Below are 22,502 nucleotides of genomic sequence, written 5' to 3' on the forward strand. Positions count from 1 at the left end.
CTTCTTATTATCAAATACAAGCTGCAAATGCACTTGATCAGAAGTTTGTTCTTTTATTCGTAAGTTTGAATAGAGCCAGAGAAACCTTAGAATGGCCAGTGTGAGAAAATCAAGAGAAAGATTGAAACGACGAGATCTCAAAGCTCCGGAACACAGCCAGAGTTCACAAAGTAAATTAAAACTCAGCTAAAATCACTTTTTAGCCTTTCAGATTTTGTTGAGACCAATTTCTGAACACTGCCGACTCTAGGCATTGCACCTTCTTTCTTGGCCTCGGAATCCCATCTTTGAAAAGCACACCGCACACCTGACCCGAACTGTCCACCCTTTGGTACAGGCTTTAACTCGTTCAATGGAAACTCAAAGCTCCTCAACCCGCTCCAGACGAGGTAAAGAAGCACCCTATAATTACAAGCATACAACCATATATGCACTTTAGATCCAAGAAGAAGAGGTATGCATAGGAAATGTTTTATGCGTTATACCTTTAGGAATGGCGCAAATGATTTACTCCACAAACCTTTCTTCATACGGTTTCAAGCTCATCAGAAAGAACGAGATGGGCCTTCACCATCAGTTCCCCCCCGAAATAGTGGAACGCTAACCATCTGACGTCCTCGCAAAACACAAAACATCCATACCTCAGTACTACAGTATGTTAGAACAAATACAAGAAGGAAAAAAAAAAATCAAAACTAACCGCAGCAAGGAAGACATTCTTTGTGTGCAGTCAAAGAGCATGAAGGCAAAATCTCCCTTGAAAATCTCACGACTTGATCTGCAGGGTATGGACCACGGTCTCTGAGGGCTCGGTAGGCTTCGATCACAACAGTGACCTCGGTTGCTGTTTTTGTGAGTCCATATTGCTGTTTAAGAAATGGAATGTTCTCTATGGTGTCCTTGGAAGATGCAGAACATATCATCATTCACAGCAAACAATCTATCACACACAAGCCATTTGAAATCAACAATAAAATTCCAATAAGAACACAGGATAAAACAATATAGATCTATGACTCAGATCTATCAGTGAACCAAACAAAAAGTACAACCATGATCCTATATATATATATATTTCTTGCAGGCAGTCAAACATCTTGTCATGTTTTTAGACAGAAACATGTTATCATGTTTAGACGTAAATATATAACTAAAATAAACAAATCCGTGAATGCAAGAACCTGGGGAGGAGAGGGTTCTGCTTGTGGAGGAGCAAGCGATGAGACCAGAAGATCCGAGATTGGTGGTGACAGCACCAGGGTAGATGGAAGCAAAGTGGTTTGGTAAGAGACAACCCATCTTTAAGAGCACAAACAGATCCCACCTTCCTGACTCTCGTTAGAGCCTCGGGGGCTTTTTGCCACTTTTCTTGGCGAAAATCGCCAACACTTTTCTTCTTTTCTTGATCACACACAGACAGTAAAACAGAGGGAGAGATTAAAAGTAGAGAAAATGACTTTTACGATCGTTGAATGGGCATTTTCTTATAGTGGCTTTAGTTTCTTCTTGAAATGGAATATAGAAAATTTTCGGTCCTTTTTCCTCCTCCACTTTTCAAGAATTTATATTGTTTCATTTACCCACGTTTTGTTTTTTTGGTTCAATGTTCTATCTCATCGCACGTTAATGCTAGTTCCTCTTCAAGATAATAAAACACAGAGTAGCTTTGTTTTGACTTTTGATTATGAAAATTCTCTCAAAACAAGAGGTGGATTTGCATTACGGCCAATCTTATCTTTAGATTGTTCTGTCTGTTTATTAAACGGGTTTTAATCTAAAATCATGTGAATGATGATCATATGATAAGATAATCCCAAAGGTAAGATAAATGTTACAGAATATAAGCTTATCTAGTTTTTTTCTTCTTTCATGTTAAACATAAGCGAAACTGAAGCCAATGAAAAATTGTACAAAACCGAAAACAAAAAAGGGGTCTTTAGCTATTAAGCTCTTAATTAACTACCACTTTTGTGTTTATCAGTTCAAACATAAAATAAAAAACCTTGATGGGGTTTTAGTTATGTTCAAACCCTGTTGTAAGCAACCGACTTGCTGAAGAGCTTGCGGATGTAGAGAACCTGAAGACCACTTGCTGCTGCTAGGATATGTACTCTCCTACTGTGTAGAATATCACCCGCTTTCTCACCCGCTCTCGTGCTCCTCATTAGCTGCACCCCCAAAGTTCCCAAACGCACACAAAATCAATCACACACACAAAAGAATGTTTGCATCGTATTAAAAGCATGTATCTATCTTTCGTCCATCCTTAAAATTGATAGACTCTAAAGGTTGTATCTTGGGGAAAAGTTCTTCATATCACGACGGGAATGAGTCGAAAAATCTACAAAACAAAGTGTAAAAGATGAAAGGAGAAGAAAACTCTCACTATGACGGTGACGAGTATCACGTGCTTCAAATACTTTTGCTCAGCAACAACAGACTCCAAAGCCTCTCGCAGCTCAGCTATCTTAACATTCACCGGGTCCAAATGTTCTAAGGAAAACGGAGGGAACATAGCATCAGTAAGTAAGAGCTAACACAAAACTAGTCGCAACGCAGAAACGGTTAATAATAAGGATGAATGGAAACAAACCGTCTTTGGCTAAGTCATGCTCATGTTGGGGATATGACCAACGTGAATGTAGAAGGAGACAGTCTCAGGAGTAGAGTAAGGGTTGTGGAAACAGAACTTTGTACATTCCACTTCTCGGCGCCTTAAACTCAAACTTATCTCCTGATGTTTCCCTTCAACGTCTGTACAATGTTCCAGCTGGAGACGTCACCTACACCAATAGCAAAAGGTAAAGTCTCAAACTTTCGATTCGAATCTTAATCAAGACAACGACACAAAACCAAAGTCTTGTCGGAAATTCGTAACGAATTTAAACATTGAGATCTATTACCGTGAAATCCAAACCGGATGGTCTGATCCCCGAAGATTTCGTGGTCGACGACGAACGAAGTTTCCGGAGACGGTGTCTCCTTCGTAAAGGACATACTCTTGGACGCATTCATCGTCGCTAACCGTCACCGAGAGCGACGAGATTCGCTCGATCGAACTCAATAGTATTAGGCAGGCAATACAATAAAAAAACATAGGTCTTCTTCGGAGTTCTTGCTCGATTGTCTGCTCTCCATCTTCCCTTTCCTTTTAGATCTTAACTCTCTCCGATCAAATTTTCCCTTTTTTTCCGTTTGTTTCTCCAATCGTAGAAGAAGAAGAAGAAGAGAGGATTTAATTTTGCGCTTTAGCTGAAGTAAACACCGAAATTAAAACCGGTTTGTTTTTACGATACGGTGAGATTTTGGAGGTAGTCAACGGGTTGCTTCGCTGGTTTAAATTTATATTAAAGGTTTTATGATAATTTAAATGATCTTTTTCTCTTGGTTAAAAAGAAAATATATTACAATGTTTTTAAGGAACAAATCTGATGGCGAAAAAAGGAACAAATCTAGAGTCTGAATGGAAACATCAGTAGAGTAACAAGGAAAAATTAATTGTTGATCGGTTGTGTTATTCTAATCTACTACCCTCTGTTCCTAAAAGATAGACTTTTTAATATTTTCAACACATATAAGAAAATACATTAAACTATCATAATAAATGTATCGTTTTCTCTGTAATTTCAATTTTTAATAACTTTTAATATAATAAATTTAACAATCAAATAAAATCAATAAACAATTAATTTTCTTGAAGTTTGCAAATTTTTCATAGAAAATACAAAAAATACATCTTTCTGAAACAAACGTTTTTTTCTAGAAAGTCTATCATTAAAGAAAGAACGAGGGAGTATTTACTTTACATTATACAAGAATAAAAAAAGAGAGAAATCAGAAAAAAACAAACAAAATAATTATTTTACAGTTTAAAAACTGAGAGTAAAAACTTTTCATCTTTTTCATCTTTTTCATCTTAATTGATATATTCAAGTGGGATTAAGAGTAAAAAACATTTACTCCAATTTTTTGTTACTTCTATATTATATTTTTTTTTTTTTTCAAACGCATCTTATGTAATAATTTGTTTTTCCTAGAAGATCTCGATATTGATTTTGTAATTTTGAATTTTAACTAATAAATTAGATCTTGATCTGGGCAAAACGCGCGCGAGTGTTTGTTTTCAGTTTTACATACATAGATATTTGTTTTAGATCATTAGTGGTTATACTTTAACGTTAATCATATATTTAAATGTTTATATAACTATTTCAAATAAAATAATTTATAATTTACGTGTTATAATTAATCATTGTTTAAAATTGTGTCACATGTATTTGTCACTTTTGATTATATATTTTATCTTATTGTAGTTGTATTTAGTTATTTAACAAATTAATATTCAAGCAAAAACATATTTACAAATTATTTGTATTTAATTTAAGCTAAACTCTGGCTCGTCTTTTCAACGTTGGATTTATTTTTATCAATATCTTTTATGCTTATTCATTTTAGATATAATATATGGTTGTATATACAAAAGTTCAAGATATGTTATTTTTTAGACACATATTATATTTTTAACATAAATATTTTATATTTATGAAATAAAATTTATGAATTTCTCACATTAATATACTTTTAAATCATAATTAATTCAATTCATATGAAAATTGTATTTTTAACATTATGATTATAAAGTAGATAAAAGTAGGATAGAATTTTAATTTTCATTTTATAAACTATAACTTAATATATATTAATGCATAAAAATAGTCATTGATAATTACAAAATTAGAAAAAATATTTACATAAACTTTTTAAAAATTAAGATATTGTTAAAAATATTTTTCAACATATTTATTAGATTTTTTAAAATATGATATATAATATAATATATATATATATTATAATATACTTTGTAACTACTATAATCATGATATCTTTTCATTTAATTAAAGCCTAAATAATATAAAAATCTTTGTAACTACTGTAATCATGAATATATATTTATATTTTAAATGAAAAGATATCATGATTATAGTAGTTACAAAGATTTATATTATTAGCTTTATTAAATCATGTAATTTTTAAAACATGCATTATATGGTTTGCTAATGTTAATTCGTCTTACCCAACATATTTATATTTCTTATTTTTGAATATAAATATTTTATGTTGTCAAAAAAGAAAAAGAAAAAGAACATAAATTTATACTTATGAAACTGAAATATAAATTTTATCATTTTAAATAAAATTTTGTTATATTTAGTTCAGTATAATAATTTTCTTTGAATATGATTAATTATGATTATAGAATTAACAGATAAAAATAGGATATAATTTTATTTATAAAACGATAACTAAATATATATTAATGGTTTAATAATATTTCAAAACTAATTTTCGTAGTTAGTGGAAATATTTAACTACAAACTTTTTTTTTGAAAATTAAGATCTTATTAAAATCTTCTTAACAAATTTGTTAAAAAAAATGTATATTTATATTTAAAATAAAAAAGGTATATAAATATTTATTTTATTAAAATAGAATCACAACTTTTATTCATGTATGATGTTTTTAGAAATGGACATTCCCTAAGGTGTTAAAAAAAAAAGACTTTCCCTAAAAACCATATTTTTTTTATTTCTAATTAACAATTTTTGTATCATTAAGGTATACAACATCTTATATAATCAACACATACAACAACTTCACTTATAAAAATTTTTATATTTTTTTAATTATTAAAATCCGTTGACAAAAATTCTGACAAAATTTTACAAAAATTAAATATTTTTAAATAATAATGTATTAATTAATTTCGTATTAGAAGTATAATATTATTCAAATAGGGTGGGCAAAAAAATCGCGAATCCGAAAAAACCGAAAACCGAACCGAACCCAACCCAACCAAAAAAAATAGTACCAACCCGAACCGAAATTTGATTAAATATCCGACGGGTTCAAAATATTGGTATCTAAAGAACCGGAACCGAATCCGAATCCGACCGTACCGAAGTATTCCGGGTGCCCGCATGTACCGAAATAGATTCTATACAACCCTATATAAATATATTTTTAGATTTAATGTCTATTGAAAACATCCAAAATATATAAAATATTTTTAAAATTGCCAAAATACTTGAAATATATACAAATACAATAGTCAAAAGTAAATATCTGAAATAGCTAAAATATACTCAAAACAACCAAAAATATTTGACATATCTGTTGATTACTAATCCACATATTCAAACCAAATCAAATTATATTTTAGTTTATTTATGGTTTGATATAGTTATTCAAATTTGTATGTAATATAATATTTTGTTTATAGATTTTGAGAAATTTAAAGTATATAATGAATTTTAAAATTTTAAAAAATATTTAGTGGGTTATCCGAACAGAACCGAACCCACAAAGATCCAAACAGAACCTGAAATGAAACTTAGAAATATCTGAATGGAGCTGAAATCTTGACTCCGAAAACCCGAAACCCGAATAGATCCGAACCGAACTCGAATGGGTACCCGAACGCCCACCCCTAATTCAAATCAATGCTAATTAAGATTGTATAATATATAAAAATGGTATGCTATTTTCAAAAAATTTCTAATTATAGCCTATATTATATTAATTAGGAGTACTATATGAATTAAATAAAAAATTATTTTGAATTAATAACTAGCTTGTTTTATTTTTTTAAATAATTTAAATATCATTCACTATTAAAACATGTTAAAATTTGTAAAGCATGTATAAAATTTACTTATAAAATCCTGCTATATACTAAAACTGTAGACGCTAAAGTATATTTGTTGAAACACACAAAAAAAAATGATCCTAAACAAATATTTATTCTATAGTATAATAACTAAATAAATTTTAAAAATATTTGTATGGAAATTGTGAAATTAAATATATATTTAGGATAATGTTATCTATTTGATTATTTCAAGTTGTGAATTTATTGTACCGAACTTGATGTTATATATCTGTATGTAATAACAAAGTAAAATATATAGAAAATTTTTTTATATATTAAAAATATCAAATAAAAATTATAAACAATAAAATTATAGAATTACATTATATATAATAATAAATTATAATAACATCTTCAAAATATTTACAACAATTACATTTATAAAATAAAATAATACTCGCACGACGTTCGGGTCAAGCTTTAGTTAGGATTAAAGTAGTTCAATGATTCTATATATTATTTAGCTAATTTAAAATTCACCACAAACAAGTTTCACTCGCCCACTTAACCGTGCTAGATTGTTCCGAATCCCTTAGACTATCAATCGCCGTTCTCGATGGAAGATGGTAACCACAAGAGTGTGGGGTTTACCTGTTGTTGCCTCGGATGCCGGTTCTCTTATGGCATCACCGATGTAGCTGGTCTTTGATGATTTCATCGAGGTCGTAACTTTCACTGATTATGAACACAAACTAAAACTAAACGGAAAAAGAGGACAAAGATAGCAAACCTAAGGCCGAGCGGCCATCAAAATCCTCGCTGCCACTGGCGAGGCAGATACCGCATCCACCAGAACCATACCTGCAAAAAATGGACCAGAGAAGAAGCTGTGCTAAACATGTCTGAGCTCCACTGACCTGCATAACTCGGTTAGATGGATCACATTGTCAATAGCTAAACAAGCGAGAGCCACAACACTGGATACGCAATTTCCTCCTAATGGAGTCACCGAGAAACCAACGAGGTCACAGACCACATGAACCTGTCGCCTCCCTCGCCGCAGTCAACCCCGAGAACCGGGAGAATGATAACCTTATGCTGACATACTCTGTTTCCGGTGACAAACGGAAACAGACCACAAGAAGAAGACCAGAAGCTGAACAACCAAGGAGCTACGTCGACTGAACTGATGCAAATGTTATACACTTTTGTTTCGACTAATATTTATATCTAAAATATGATAATGTTGTTACACTGATGCAAACGGTGTTATTTCCCCCCATTACGAATGCTAGCGAGGATATGAATCAGCAGGAAGAGTCGAAAACAACATCATTTAGGCTTTGATTTGTGGGCAAAACAAATAACTCATGACGTCTTTTTGGTTAATGATTAAATATTCCTTTTCTTTCTTTTTATTTTTTTCTGACGGACTCAAAGATTTTAGAGCATCATTATCCGAGTTTTTTAGTTGTTTAGGATTTCCTATGAGAATATAAGAAACTGTTTCTTAAAGTAGTACTTTAAGACCATGATTAACCCATGGTTCTTAGAGTGGAGTTTTTAGCGGAAGTTAAGAAACTGTTTCTTAACTTTTAACTAAAAAAGCTAAGAACCGGTTCGTAAAGTCCTTATTTAATAACCGGTTCTTAGATTTTTTAGTTAAAAGTTAAGAAACAATTTCTTAACTTCCGTTAAGAACTCCATCTTAAGAACCCGTGGTTAATCATTCTCTTAGCATGATTATCAATGGGACTTAATTGGTGGTCCTTAGAGTTTTTTATTGTTATTTCTAGATTAGGACATTGTTAAGGATTTTTAATGAAAATGGTGATTATTGGTTGAGTTGGTTGGACTTTTGTTGGTCCTTAGGTTAATTTTTTTTTTAAAATAACTAGTAACATATATAAGATAAAACATATTACCATTTTAAGTTGAATAACTAATAAAAAAACAAATTTATTCATTTAATAGAAAATTACAAACATTTTATTACATTTCATTAAAAAAAATACAAACTTCAGAAATAAAAGCAAACACACAACTTATTCAAATCATAGAAACTTATAAATTATATGTTATTTGGAAAATGTCCAAATTTAGCCCATATATTTCAATCAGATCATTTTTTAATTGTTCATGGGCTTGTCTATTCCGAAGGCTCGTTCGACGATCCATTGTACTGCCGAGATTCGAAGGCATGTTGACGGAAAATGTATCCACTTCTTCTCTTTCTTGAAACTCAAATTTGTTATATATCTGAGTGAATGATGACCGTTCATCTTCGACAATCATATTATGGAGTATGATACATGCTCTCATAATATTTCTTATTTTCTCTTTATCCCATAACTTAGATGGATTTTTGACAACGGCAAATCTGCTTGCAGGACTCCGAAAGCACGCTCAACATCTTTTCGAACAGATTCTTGGGACTTAGCAAACAATGACTGCTTTTCAGTTTTTGTGGTAGTCGGATAGATTGAATAAAAAAAGTCGCCCATTTCGGATATATACCATCTGTTAGATAATATGCCAGATGGTACTCCGTTTCGTTGACATAATAGTTTACTTGTGGCGCGATGCCGTTAATAATGTCATCAAAAACAGGTGATCGATCAAGAATATTAAGATCGTTCATAGTACCTGGAGCTCCAAAAAACGCGTGCCATATCCAGAGGTCATACGAAGCTACCGCACCGCCTCCAAGACAATTGTTGGTTTTCCGGTTCCTCGTGAATACATTCGTTTCCAAGCGGTGGGACAATTCTTCCACTCCCAATGCATACAGTCGATGCTTCCAATCATCCCCAGAAATCCACGTTCTTCTCCAATATGTAGTAGTCTTTCCAAATCCTCAATCCTCCGGTGTGGGACGTCGTAGGTATTCATCGCCAAACAAGGTGATTATTCCGGCGGTAAAATTGTGAAAACATTTTCGAGCCGTTGTTTCAGCAAGACGGATATATTCGTCTACTGTATAAGCCGCACCACCGTATTCCAATTGTCGAATTGCTGCAGTACATTTTTGTAGAGGTGAAAGACTTGACCGTCCGTTTGCATCTTCTGATGGTCGAAAATACGGTATTTCTGTGGAGAGACGATGCACAATACGCAGGAACAAAGATTTGTTCATTCGAAACCGTCGCCGGAATAAACTGGTAGAGTATGTTGATTCTCGCTAAAATAATCATTCCAAAGCCTGTTTGTGGCCTTCTTTCTCGGTGTCTCTCTCTATAAAAATACGTTTTTTTTGCTCTTTTGGTTCTGGTATAGGGAGCATAGTTTGTAAAAATTCTTCAAAGGGGAATCAAGATCAATCATCATCATCATCATCTTTGTGGTAATGATAATGGGAGGAAGATGCCATTATAAATATATCGAGAAATGGTTGTGATTGTTTAGGAATAAGTGAGAAGAATTTTGATGTGTAATTGTTTTAGGAAATAAGGAGAGAAAAGATTTGTGTATTTGTAATCACAAGAGCAATCTCATATTTATAGATATGAATTTTGTAACAAGCCCGTGTGACAGTCCGTGAGTTTTGTGATTTCCTAAACAATCACATGTGATGGAGAATCTATTCACGGGTTATTAAACTTAGTGTGTGTTGGAGATACATGTGATTGTTAGGTATAGATACTCTCTGTTTGGTTGGTGATGAAAGAAACGAAACACATGTGCTTAAAATGTGTGTTGGAGATTATGGAGTATGATACTTATACGAAATCACATGCTCAATTAGTAATAACAAAACATAGTACTTATAAAAAATTTACAAGTCTCCTTGTTCATTGGAAAAATACACCCCCTTAACCGTCTCTCCTGTGTACAGCTTCATAATGAGTTTCATACTACAAAACACCAAGCTACTTAGTTCACTCTCCTCTTAGTTCAAACCTACTTTAACATTACGAACATGGATATTACCATTACTAAAAGAACCAGACCACCTAGTACGAGTTCAAACCCATTACGAAACGGAGATTTTTTTTTAGATAACTCAGAGACAGTCTTCTCAAGCACAGCCAACTTCAGCTCACTCTCATAATGGAGATCTTTTACCTGGTTTAGTTCTGACTCGTAGTCACTCACAGACGCAAGATAATCAACCTTATCAGAAAGCAGGGCATACTGTGTACCTATGGCTTTGATCTCCTCTGTAGCCGTCACATCCCACCACTTGTGTACATGGCAGTCTCCATCGTCGATGTTCTCACAGGTGTAGAACCTTCTCCCCGGGTCAGTTCTTGTGTAAGATGTCCTAATAAGCGGTTCGCCATCACAGTAGCAATCCTTGGGGAAGCCGAACTCAACCTCCGGCTGCGGAGGGTACTGAACCCGCACGGCTTCTATCTCTGCTTGGTCCAGCAGTATATTCATTTATGTGGAGTTGTTTCCACTGTCTGCTGAGTTCCCTAAACCATAATCCTCCGAATCAGACGGCTGCGTGTAGCTATAATCCAATCCAATGACCTGAGAATAATAAAAATGGCACACGTAAGTTTTGTATGTAAAATAACAAGCAGAGTTATCATTATATCAAACATAACATCACATAACATCAAGATATACATGTACATAGAACACAAGACAGAAACTGATACGAGAACTTCATAGAAATTACAAACATAACAGATTAGAACATAGAACACAAGACACAAACTTAGACCAACACAAAGCAACATTTTAATAGATATTACATAAGACAGAAACTTCGAATTGAAAAACTAGAAGAGTTCGGCCAACAGCTTGTTCTTGACAGTTTCTTCACTCTCACTTAGTGGATCCTTCTTAGCAAGGAGAGTGTCTAATATCGCCAGCTTCGACAGTTTCTCCTTCCTCGCCAAATCTTCCATCTTGAGCTCCAAAATGCTCTTATAGTCCTCAATAGTCTTTCCTTTACTACCATTCCTGCTTGCTTTCGCAGCCTTGATACCTTCAGGACACATTGAAGATTGGGAACTGACCTCACCGACATGTGCGCTTGAAGGTTGGGAACTAACCTCACCACTCTTTCTCTTTGAACCGGCCGTCTTAGGTGTGTTCAGGCTTATCCACTTTTGTTCATATCGCAGGGCACACCACGCGTGCTCGAGGGTAAACTTGTGTCCCTGATCAGAGTAGAAGATTTCATGAGCCACCTTTAGAACGTCATTGTCACTCTGACCGCTGGTTATTTGTCTCTCTGCAGCTGCGAATGCGGCACAGAACTTGTTCGTCTGATCATTGATTCTGTGCCACCTCTGCTTACAATGAACATTCTCTATGTTCTCATGAAGAGTTATTGCAAAGTATTCATCTACGCGTTTCCAGAAGGTCCTTAACTTCTGTTCATTTCCAACAACAGCGTCCTTTGATGTGTTTAGCCACGCACTAATCAGAACCTCGTCATCACCCGGCGTCCATTTCCTTCTCACCATACGCTCCACAGGTGTGTCCTGAGGTTGGGATGTAGCCTCAGACTGTTGGGAACTGAAAGGAGGCATTTCTGAGGCTCCAATGTCGACACTGGAAGGAAAACTTTCATAAACATTATTATTCTGAACATTATTATTTTGTACGTTGTGAAGAAGCCCCCACATAACCAGAATTCTGGCTAGATGGATTCCTTGGATCCATAGGAAGAAGAACAGAAGAGATATAGAGAATGGGAACGTTTTCTTGTTCGCAAAGAGAAGAGAAAGACGATTTGGAGATAGTAAAGCTGAAGTGTTTTCTATGGGATTTAATAGGAGAAACTTTAACAAGTAATAACTCCATAACCACCTAACCATTATCTACCTATGTCTAATCAGATGTTATTACTAAACTACAACTAAACTACAAAGCTATCAGCTCTAGTTTAATGGATCATTAAATTTTAGTACGAAAGCTATTAGCTATAGTTATTACTAAACTACAACTACAAAAGCTATAAGCTACAAAGGAACTACAATACAAGCAGATAACACAATTTCGTTTAAGTAACTTCAAATCCAAACTACAAACATGGCAATCTCGTTCATAATACTCACAGTCTTATCACTAATTTTTAGTTACTTCAATACAGAACTAAAAGTTTAGTTACTTCAATACAAAACTAAAAGCTATCAACTTTCGTTCAAAAAAATCAAAAACAACAAGCATTCGAGGCAATAATTTATACTGAACTTGAATACAAATCTAAAACCTATCTAGTTTCCTAACAAGAAATTACAGAAACCATATCAACTACAAAGCTATAGACGAAACAATATCAAAGAAAACATCAACGATCATCATCATCAAAAAAAAAAAACTGAATTTAATCTACCCAACATATCATCACAACCAAGAATCACACGAAACTAACATGCGGAGGAACTAGATCGAGAAACTGAACTTAATCAACCAAACATATCATCACAAAAAAGAATCTACGAAACCCGACTCGCAGGAACTAGATCGAGAAACTGAATCTAATCTACTACCGAACAAATCATCACAACAAAGAATCTACGAAACCAACATGCGGAGGAACTAGATCGACAATGACATCCTAAGGATTTGAAAACGAAAGAGGAACACATACCTTTTAGATTGAAATCGGCGGAGAATGAGGTTGGAGACAGACTCGGGATAGACTCGTGAGGGATCCGGGAGAGATTCGGGATGAAATCGTCGGTGTACTTTATCGCCACATGTGTCGCTGTTCGAGAGAGAATCGGAAGACGGTGAGATCGATTTGGGAAGAGAAAATCGAGTTTCCCCTACCCGACTTTTCCGCTTCATCTCCACTCGACAGGTGGCAAAGAAGGACGAGCAAAAATCGACCTTGGTTAAGGCCCGTCCCGGAACATTATCACCCATTTTGTATTTATTTTGGGCGCCGAAAATGGGTTAGGACCCAACTTTAGGACCCCGATAATCATGGTCTAAGAAACAATTTCTTAACTTTTTAGTTAAAATTAAGAAACAATTTCTTATATTCCCTTAAAAATAAAAATCTCACCCTAAGAAACCCTGGATAATGATACTCTTAGGCCTAAAGCAAAGTTTCACTGTATGTTTTTCAATGTTTGGTTAAGACTTACGACTTAGATACCTCAAATCTTGTATACTTCTTTATCTCCTATGTCCTAAGTCCTAACATTAATATGTTAACAAAACAGACGGAGCTGGATGGGCCACGTAGTCAGCGACAAAGAGAAAATCACGGACTCGAACGTAGTAAGCATGGGCCTTTTAGTTTGAATCCCTCCTAGCTAACTTCCAAAAGCAAAAGGAGTATGTGGTGCGTAGTAACGTAATGCTTGAAGTTTTGATGTGAGCCACATGATTTTGGGAGATGAAGAGAATCTTTTTTACGTGTTTTGCGAAACCCACTTGGCAAACAAATAAACAGTCGAAGAAGCTGTGACGAAGAAGAACGCTACGTCATCGACTAATTGCTCTTTTCCCTTTAAAAATATTCATTTTATGCATGGGGAAATCTAAAGCAACGTGGTTCTTTAAATCTCGCAACTTATTTTTTTACTAATACGCTTAAACTCGGTTATAAGCATAACACAGAGAAGTATTATTACAACTATTAAGCTATTTGTATCATAATTAATTAGAACTTTATTGCATGTATGCCGAACATATGCCAATTACATGCAATAATCTTTTCTTGACGAAAATAAAAGTTAACTTACGTTACTAAAGTTCAATTAATCGAACGAAGAAAGAAAAACGTTAAGATCTAATTTTCCTGTGTCATGTTTTGACGATTTGTTAACTGATTTGAACATAAAGTAATTAAATGAAAGGTTAAATAGGTAAAAAAAAACTAAAGAAAGTTCAGGAAACAAACTCAACCTATCATTCATCATCAACACATCCTATAAATACATATGCTGATCCTTCGCTACATCATATCAAGCTACTGACGATCCAACTTAAAGTTATATTATCTTTCAGACTTCAGATTCTCCTCTATTTCACTCAAACACTAAAGCTTCAGAAAAATGGCAACGGCGTCGTTAACATGCAGTCAGTCTTCGCCGGTGGACTGACCACTCGCAAGATCAACACAAACAAGCTTTGCTTTGCCGGAAACTTCCATAATCTCAAGAGGAATTATCCGGTGGGAGTGAGATGTATGGCTGAGGTACGTATACTTTTCTCAACTTTCTAAAATCTAACGGTCACTATATGAATATGAAATCGTGACCGTCTGGTTGTTTGACTTTTGCAGGGAGAACCCATGAAAGATGAGTCTGCACCCTTCGACCTCGGCGTCTCAGCCTTTGCCCAAGTCATCGTCGCCACCACCACCTCCTCCTCCTACTCAAACCTAAGGTGAGTTGTTACTTGTTAGTTATTTTTTTTGGGGTAAAATTGTTACTTATTAGTTCCATGTTTTTGTTTATTTGAAACAATTCAAAGCTCTTTCGTTTCATGTAATTAAACATTTTCGCTTTAAAAACAATTTTTTTATTAATTATTTGGCCTATGTTCACTAAATATGTACATAATTTACTAAAAGCTTATCCAAAACTTGTATAAAAAGTTTCTCAACAATCGGAGCAAAAATTATGTATATTTAATTATGTTTTTGTACAGACGTGAAAATAAGCAATACACACAAATTATCTTCTTAAAAATACATTTGACATTTTTTTGTTCTTTTTGCCGCTGAATTTCATATTAATTAAAGGGAGGGTTGTAGACGTTACATATATAAAATACTGTAGTAATAATTAACATTTGGGATGGTGAAAACACAGGTGAGCACAAAGTTTAGCGACTTGTTAGCGTTCAGCGGTCCAGCACCTGAAAGAATAAACGGGCGTTTAGCAATGGTTGGATTCGTGGCTGCGTTGGCGGTTGAACTTTCCAAGGGCGAAAACGTTTTAGCTCAGATCTCCGACGGTGGTGTCTCGTGGTTCCTCGGTACGCGCGGCGATCTTGACGCTTGCGTCGCTTGTGCCCCTTTTCAAGGGCATAACAGCCGAGTCCAAGTCCAAAGGTTTAATGACATCAGACGCTGAGCTTTGGAATGGGCGTTTTGCGATGCTTGGTTTGGTCGCGCTGGCATTCACTGAGTTTGTCAAGGTGGGACTCTCGTTTGAGAAAGAAGAGATTGTGTACTACAAAATTTGCCCCTGAATTCTGTATAGTATTCTGGCTTGTTTTAGGCCTACTCTGTGTCTTTTACATATGGATTAGTGACATTTGAAACTTTGGGTTAAAACACTTTGGCTGCAACTCGTTTTAAGTTACAGGAATACGAGGAATAAGATGAATTCAAAAAAATGGAATACGAGTAAATGGAACAGTAGCAGTTATAAAAATAAATGGAATGGAAATATAAGGCTGCAACTGGTTTTAAGTTACAGGAATACGAGGAATAAGATGAATTCAAAAAATGGAATACGAGTAAATAGAACAGTAGCAGTTATAAAAATAAATGGAATGGAAATATAAGTATCTACTTAACATGAATGGTAGTTATTTGCAGGAATGTAGTGGAATGAAAATAGATTTATTTTAAATTAAATAAAAACTCTAATTAATATAAAATTCTTATTTTATTTTTCATTCCTTACATTCACGAGACTTTTTTGTTGCTGAATGTTTTTTCAACTACATTCCATTGCATTCCACATATTCCATTCCATTCCATTCCTTGCATTTTATTTTTAATTCATCTCAAATGGTAATATTTTTATGGAATCTTCATGAATGACTCATTCCATACAATTCTATTCTAAGTATCTACTTAACATGAATGGTAGTTATTTGCAGGAATGTAGTGGAATGAAAATAGATTTATTTTAAATTAAATAAAAACTCTAATTAATATAAAATTCTTATTTTATTTTTCATTCCTTACCTTCACGAGACTTTTTGTTGCTGAATGTTTTTCAACTACATTCCATTTCATTCCATTCCTTGCATTTTATTTTTAATTCATCTCAAATGGTAATATTGGAATCTTCATGAATGACTCATTCCATACAATTCTATTCCAAAATATGTGCATCCCGTTGCAGCCTTTGAATTCAGTTAAAGCAGTGGCGTTGGTTAATTTCAAGTTCACGATCAATAGTCATAACCTTAATGCTTGGGAAAATATTAATTTACCAGCACTATCACTCTCCATTTGAGGAGATTATTGATCAATATTTGGTTATTATAAGGAGATAATCATCAAGATAAATTAGAACGGTCTTATATAAACTAATTTGTCAGTATGCATGGGTAAGAAAAACACAAAATGCAAGTTTCCTTCTAAATGTTTGGATTTGCATTTGTGTTTAGTTTTATATCAAATAACAATGTGTTTTTGCTGTAATCAGAAAACTATTGATAGAACCTAAAAATATTTCTTTATTAGGTTTGAAATAGTAAAACATTTTTTTATCACTGAAATTAGGCATGAGAATTTTAATCCACGGGTCTCACTCACATTTGACTGCTGCAGAGCGGGTGCTTGTCGAACGATTTGAAAAAATTAAATCGCAAATAGCCAAATACAGATGCGGATCAAGTCTATTTTATGTGGGATAAATGTGAGTTGGTGAATTTAAATCGCGAGTACCCACTAATCTATAAAATAAAATATTTTTTAAAAAATAAAATACAGATTTAAAAAATATATTAAAAATATATAAAATTTATTTATAAATATTTTATTTATATCATTATTTAGAGAAACTAAATAAATAATTTCTTTTATTATTTAAATAGTTATCTGTGAGTCTCAAAGTTACCCGCAAAAATAAGAAATTATTACACTCAGAGACAGTTTTAAGTTTTTTATTTCACAATAGGTCAGTTTCTACTAGTAGGACATTTTTTGTAAACTAAGCTCACTCTTAATTTCCTCATTCTTTCATTCTAACTAATTCAGTTACGTAACTTGGAAAAAGAAAAACATTATTTTATTCACAGACCAAATTTGATTCGACACATATTTACCTTTAATTTTAAACTGTTGGATTTATTGATTTACATTCAAAATCAATGATCCAGATTTCATCTCTTACAACTTTTCAACATTAAACGATGTATTCTTGTCTATAAGATTAATGACACAAATACATAGAAGAAGACGGCAGAGAGGTATCCAGAGATGGCGACAGAGGCAATGACGAGGACGAAGATGAAGACGGAAACAATGACGGTGACGGAGATGGCGGCGTACAGAATGACGGTGACAACGGTGACGTAAACGAAAACAGCGTAGATGACGGGAACGTTGGGGGTCAAATCGTCTCCTCCTCGCCGTGGTCGTCATGCTCGGGACTAGAGTTGTGGATGTTGGAATCGTCGTCGGTTTAGTCGCAAAGAAAGTTTCACCCCGAGCAATAATGGTGAACTTTTGATTATTTGCAACCATGAATTAGAATTGAAATGTAAAACCATGATTATGATTGAAATCTATCAAATCTGGACAAAATACATAAAAACAAGTAAATAATGTAAAGATCGTGAAAAACAGGTGAGAGAGGCGGAAATTAGGGTTTCTGGTCGGCAGTGACCAAGAAAGAAGAGACGAGAGTATTTTCGTAAATTTCCATCATTAATGAAAAAAATCGAAATAAAAAATTCTTGTGTACATTACTTTCAAATTGTACATGTGTACACTTAATTTTGTATTATACATCAAAGTGATTGTGTACACATTTTTGGTTTTTGTAGGTTTTCTATCTAAATAACTAAGCATCTGCGACTTCATGAACTCACGATAATGTTAACACAATGTACATGCAATTTTTTTTTCCTTCTTTCCATGTACACGTAGGATCATGGCATCTTTGAAATATGACTGAATCCAAAATCAAATGCATCTTTTTAGCAGCCGTACTCAAAATCATTGAAATTATTAAATATCATAATTTTAGCAATGTACAAATGAATCGGTGTACATGTAATTTTTCGTATAATATTGTACACGTGGACAATAAAATATATTTGTACACATTGACGATATTTGACACTGAGTATGATATATATGTATTTGTACAATATGAACACTTAGATGTTACCATTGCATCTTAATTAGTTAAAATAAATTATTTAAATAGCATTTAATTGTTAATAGAAGTGTACATGTGGACACTATGAATAAAGTGTACATGTGTACACTATGTATCCAAATGTACAGTAGTGCTCAAAATGTTTTCTACATTTGTAATATCTTATTATACATCCACCTTACATAGTTTCTCGGACAATAATATCAAAATGTATAAGTGTACTAGATGTACCGAATGTACAATCTCCTTAAAAATGTATACGTGTACTAGATGTACCGAATGTACCGAAACTATATACATACTGCAAGTTTTTCTAAAGAGAAATGAGCATGGGTGTAATGAAATAATAAAGCACATGGGCCATGATATCAAAGAATTGGGCCAGTAGCTTCCGTTGGAGAGCCGTTATTTTCTAAAACCACTTTTTTTTTTTCTAAAACCATTTCGAAAAACAATCAGCCTTGAATGTATGCAAAGAAGTAAAGATTTAGTTATGGATTGCCCTCCCTTTTTGTATAACAATAATTTATAAGAATCACCTGAGATGAATAACGAGTTTTAATATGATCAGTAGAATTTAAGTAATCCAAAAGAAGTGTGTGAATCTGTATGGGGCAAAAGCAAAAAAAAAAAACATCTAAAATGATATATATATATATATATATTATATATATATATATATCAGTTTTGGAGCTATGGAGCGAGAGATGGAGAAAAATGAATCAGTCATGACGAACCAGCAGAGCACGTACATACGCTATCTTTAATTTCAATAGACAAGAATGGAACAGATTTTACGTGACCCCCACTTACCATTATCGTTTGCTTTTCCTTTTCTGTTAATTCCTTAATTAATACTCATCTTTCTTTGTATTTTTAGTTTTAGTGTTATTTTAAAGTCTACTAGAGCTTGATCCGCACGCACGTCCCGTGCAAATATTAATTTTTACATTTTCATAAATTATTTAGTGATATTTTTAAATATATAGGTTATTTATATATTTTTAGGCTCTTAAACACTTATCTGGACTCGAAAGAATCTAATTTGAATCCTATCCAAAAAATTATAATATTCTAACATAAGTTTAATTTTAGAATCCAAAAACCCGATACCAGTAAAACCAATCTATATCCGTACGTATACTTGAATGTCCATGTTTAACTGATTATGTAAATAAATAAAAAATATGTTGTTAACCGGTTTGAATTTTTCCACTAATGGAACAATTTCATTTAATGACATGTGAAATTATTATGGTTAATACGTAAAATAAATGACATCAAATTATTACGGTAAATACAACTGATGAAGTAATTTGAAACAGTGAAGAAGTAATTTGAAATAGTGAAAAATAATGTAAATTTAATAAAAACACCTAAATAAAATTAATAAATGAACTGGTTTAAAAAAGATGAAAATCTGTAAAATAAAATGCACTTAAAAATAGCCAAAAATTATTTTGTACTCCAGTTTTAATATAATAGATAATTTAAATTCGTGCTCTAGGGTTAATAATTATATTTGTTCTTTTAACCGTGTATATATATATATGTGTATATATATATTTATTGGTAGAAATATATTCTAGTATGGTACATAGTTTAATTAAGTTATTGGGGGGTGGGGTGGGGGGGGAGTTTCAAAATCAGTCGATAATTGTTGTTGGTTCTTTTACTAACGCTTATAAATGATATTACGAACTATAAAAACATTACAGGCGATTTAAATTAATAATTCTGTATACTTTATGAATTTTACATGAGACTATACTATTCTGAGTCGGCCTATAAAAACACTTGTGCATCATTTTAAATATCATTTGTTTATTCTTGTTTATTTTCTTTTTTAAGATTTGAAACTTTTTTTTTATGTAATAAGCATATTAGCAAGATTATCTGCCACTAGTGTAGAGGGTTTATTCGGAATCTTAGACTAGAGTGTCCATGGATATTCTAGAGATTTCTTTCAACCAGCTTTACATTTTCTTTGACACCATCATCAGATTATGCACCCTACGTATTCCAAAGCATCATTCTATGGTCTTAACTTTTGACATCTATCTTATAATTAATTTATTTCATTATTCAACACAGTTTAATGTCATTTATCTATTTCAGAATTGTAATTACTAATCAAATTGTTTGGACTCATTAGAATGAACATCAAACTGCTATCTTTAATACTTTGTAGTATAGATATAATGCAATCATAAGTCTATTTCTTCGTGTTTTTTAAACAAAAAATTATTCAATACTAAGACGATGGAATTAAATTAACATAAACCATAATAAAACAGACGCTAAACATCACGTGCAAACTTGTTAGCCATAGATTTGATTTTTCTATTTAGTTTTTTATCGCGTTTAAAATAAAAATAAAATTTACATATGTAAGAAAAAGCATCGACAAAAAAAACTCAATATGGTTTTCTATTTCGGGAAGATATTTAGACAATGATTATCAAAGACAGAACCAAAAGCCAGTGATATAGCTTGCTCTTTCCGCAACACGAGAAATAAAAATTAATTACTTACTAGAAGGATATGGAGCAGTGGGAGATAGAGAAGCCTAGAAGGTGGTCTGTGAGATACCACCAATAATGTGAAAAATGAAAGTAAAGCCAAATAGCAAAGTATTAAAAATGAAATGCTCAAGCCATGTCATTACAAGAAAACATCGGCATACCGAGGGAAAAAATCGTCGGTATGTCGTCGGAATATATCGTTGGAATAACGTTATTCCGACGAAACAAGTCCTCGGAAATAACTATTCGGAATTTCATTTTTCTTCGGAAATCCCTCGGAAATTTCCGACGGAATTCCGAGGAAATGAATTTTCGAGAAAACTCCGAGGACCACCAGTTCGTCGGAAAGGTCCTCGGAATATACCGAGGGAGAACTTCCTCGGGATATTTCGATGGACTTTCCGATGGTCCAATCCTCGGAAGTTCATCTCTCTTTGATTGATCAATGTGTGATAGTGATATTCCGAATCCTCATTACTAATGGAATCGAAAGGATCTATGAATTGATCAGAAGATCCGTTCAATTGGCTAGAATCCGTTACTTGAACGAAACTAGATCTTGTAGAATCATATTGAATATTTGACGATACATTTCGTACCTTGCTAAAAAATCTATCCTTGTTTACCAACCACACATTGTCTAACCAAATCCAATTCTCTCTCGATATTTCCTCAAAAAATCCGATTCGTGCGGATTCTTCCCCCAACTAACTAAGAGATCTTGGTGGAATTGTCACATATGAAATTGAGCACAATTTTGCAAAGAAATAGCCCGCTTGTTTTTAAATTTAAATTCGAAAATTTAAAATTAAAATTAAAATTGAAAACATATTAGATAATATTCAAAGTTGTACAAAAAAAAATAAAACATTCCGAGTTTTTGAAAAAAAAAACTACGGGTCTTGCACGTTCGGGAACACCTCGTTCGGGTACATCCTCTTCATCATCTCCATCATTTGCTGGTTCAGCCTCTTCTGTGCCTCATAGCCCGCCTGTTGAGCCGCCATCTCTGGGTCTCCAACAAAGATATGCGATCATCCTTGTCCATCAACTGAGCCGTAAGTACTTCTGGATCAACAAAGGGCGGTGGTGCAGAAAAAGGAGGAACCGACCGAGAGCGACGACCAAAACCGATCAAACATCCCTTCTTCTTTGGAACCGACTGAAATAGAAAATAGCCAAATTTAAATAATATAAAAAGATGATAAAATAAAAATCAAGAAATAAATGAATTGAACTTAAAAAAAAAGAACTTACAGATTCAACGATTTCGTTGATTCGAACCCGAGACAAGTTGGTCGAAGCCGTCGAATCGTTATCCTCGGTTTGAAGCTGAG

At 33.3% G+C, this 22,502-nt stretch overlaps 4 protein-coding genes and 2 pseudogenes across 4 annotated transcripts; 2 read left to right on the forward strand and 4 right to left on the reverse strand.

Annotated features, from left to right (window-relative positions):
• Positions 1–199: 199 nt before the first annotated feature.
• LOC125600447 lies at positions 200–1,576 on the reverse strand (annotated as a pseudogene).
• A 424-nt stretch (positions 1,577–2,000) lies between these two features.
• LOC106357713 (transmembrane emp24 domain-containing protein p24beta3) lies at positions 2,001–3,138 on the reverse strand. Its single transcript, XM_048773154.1, is given in 10 exon segments — positions 2,001–2,104; positions 2,107–2,157; positions 2,387–2,410; positions 2,413–2,493; positions 2,594–2,615; positions 2,618–2,692; positions 2,694–2,783; positions 2,904–2,917; positions 2,920–3,076; positions 3,079–3,138. Coding segments are annotated over 10 exon segments (654 nt in total). The 3' UTR covers positions 2,001–2,024.
• Positions 3,139–10,505: 7,367 nt separating this feature from the next.
• On the reverse strand, positions 10,506–13,324 carry LOC106354866 (uncharacterized protein At4g04775-like). The gene is made up of 2 exons (XM_048773157.1): positions 13,204–13,324; positions 10,506–11,126 (listed from the first exon to the last, which is right to left on the reverse strand). Exon 2 carries the CDS (start codon positions 11,031–11,033, stop codon positions 10,551–10,553), a length of 483 nt encoding a protein of 160 aa, XP_048629114.1. The 5' UTR covers positions 11,034–11,126; positions 13,204–13,324; the 3' UTR covers positions 10,506–10,550.
• On the reverse strand, positions 11,381–12,139 carry LOC125600448 (glutathione S-transferase T3-like). Its single transcript, XM_048773155.1, has one exon. The coding sequence runs from the start codon at positions 12,137–12,139 to the stop codon at positions 11,381–11,383; it is 759 nt and encodes a 252-aa protein (XP_048629112.1).
• Positions 13,325–13,506: 182 nt separating the features above from the next.
• On the forward strand, positions 13,507–14,953 carry LOC125600449 (annotated as a pseudogene).
• A 414-nt stretch (positions 14,954–15,367) lies between these two features.
• On the forward strand, positions 15,368–17,942 carry LOC125600450 (secreted acidic protein 2-like). Its single transcript, XM_048773156.1, has 2 exons — positions 15,368–15,548; positions 17,707–17,942. The coding sequence occupies exons 1-2, from the start codon at positions 15,368–15,370 to the stop codon at positions 17,940–17,942; spliced, it is 417 nt and encodes a 138-aa protein (XP_048629113.1).
• Positions 17,943–22,502: the final 4,560 nt, after the last annotated feature.

This window comes from Brassica napus, unplaced genomic scaffold, assembly GCF_020379485.1.
Source record: "Brassica napus cultivar Da-Ae unplaced genomic scaffold, Da-Ae ScsIHWf_2272;HRSCAF=2928, whole genome shotgun sequence".
NCBI classification, from domain to species: Eukaryota; Viridiplantae; Streptophyta; class Magnoliopsida; order Brassicales; family Brassicaceae; genus Brassica; species Brassica napus.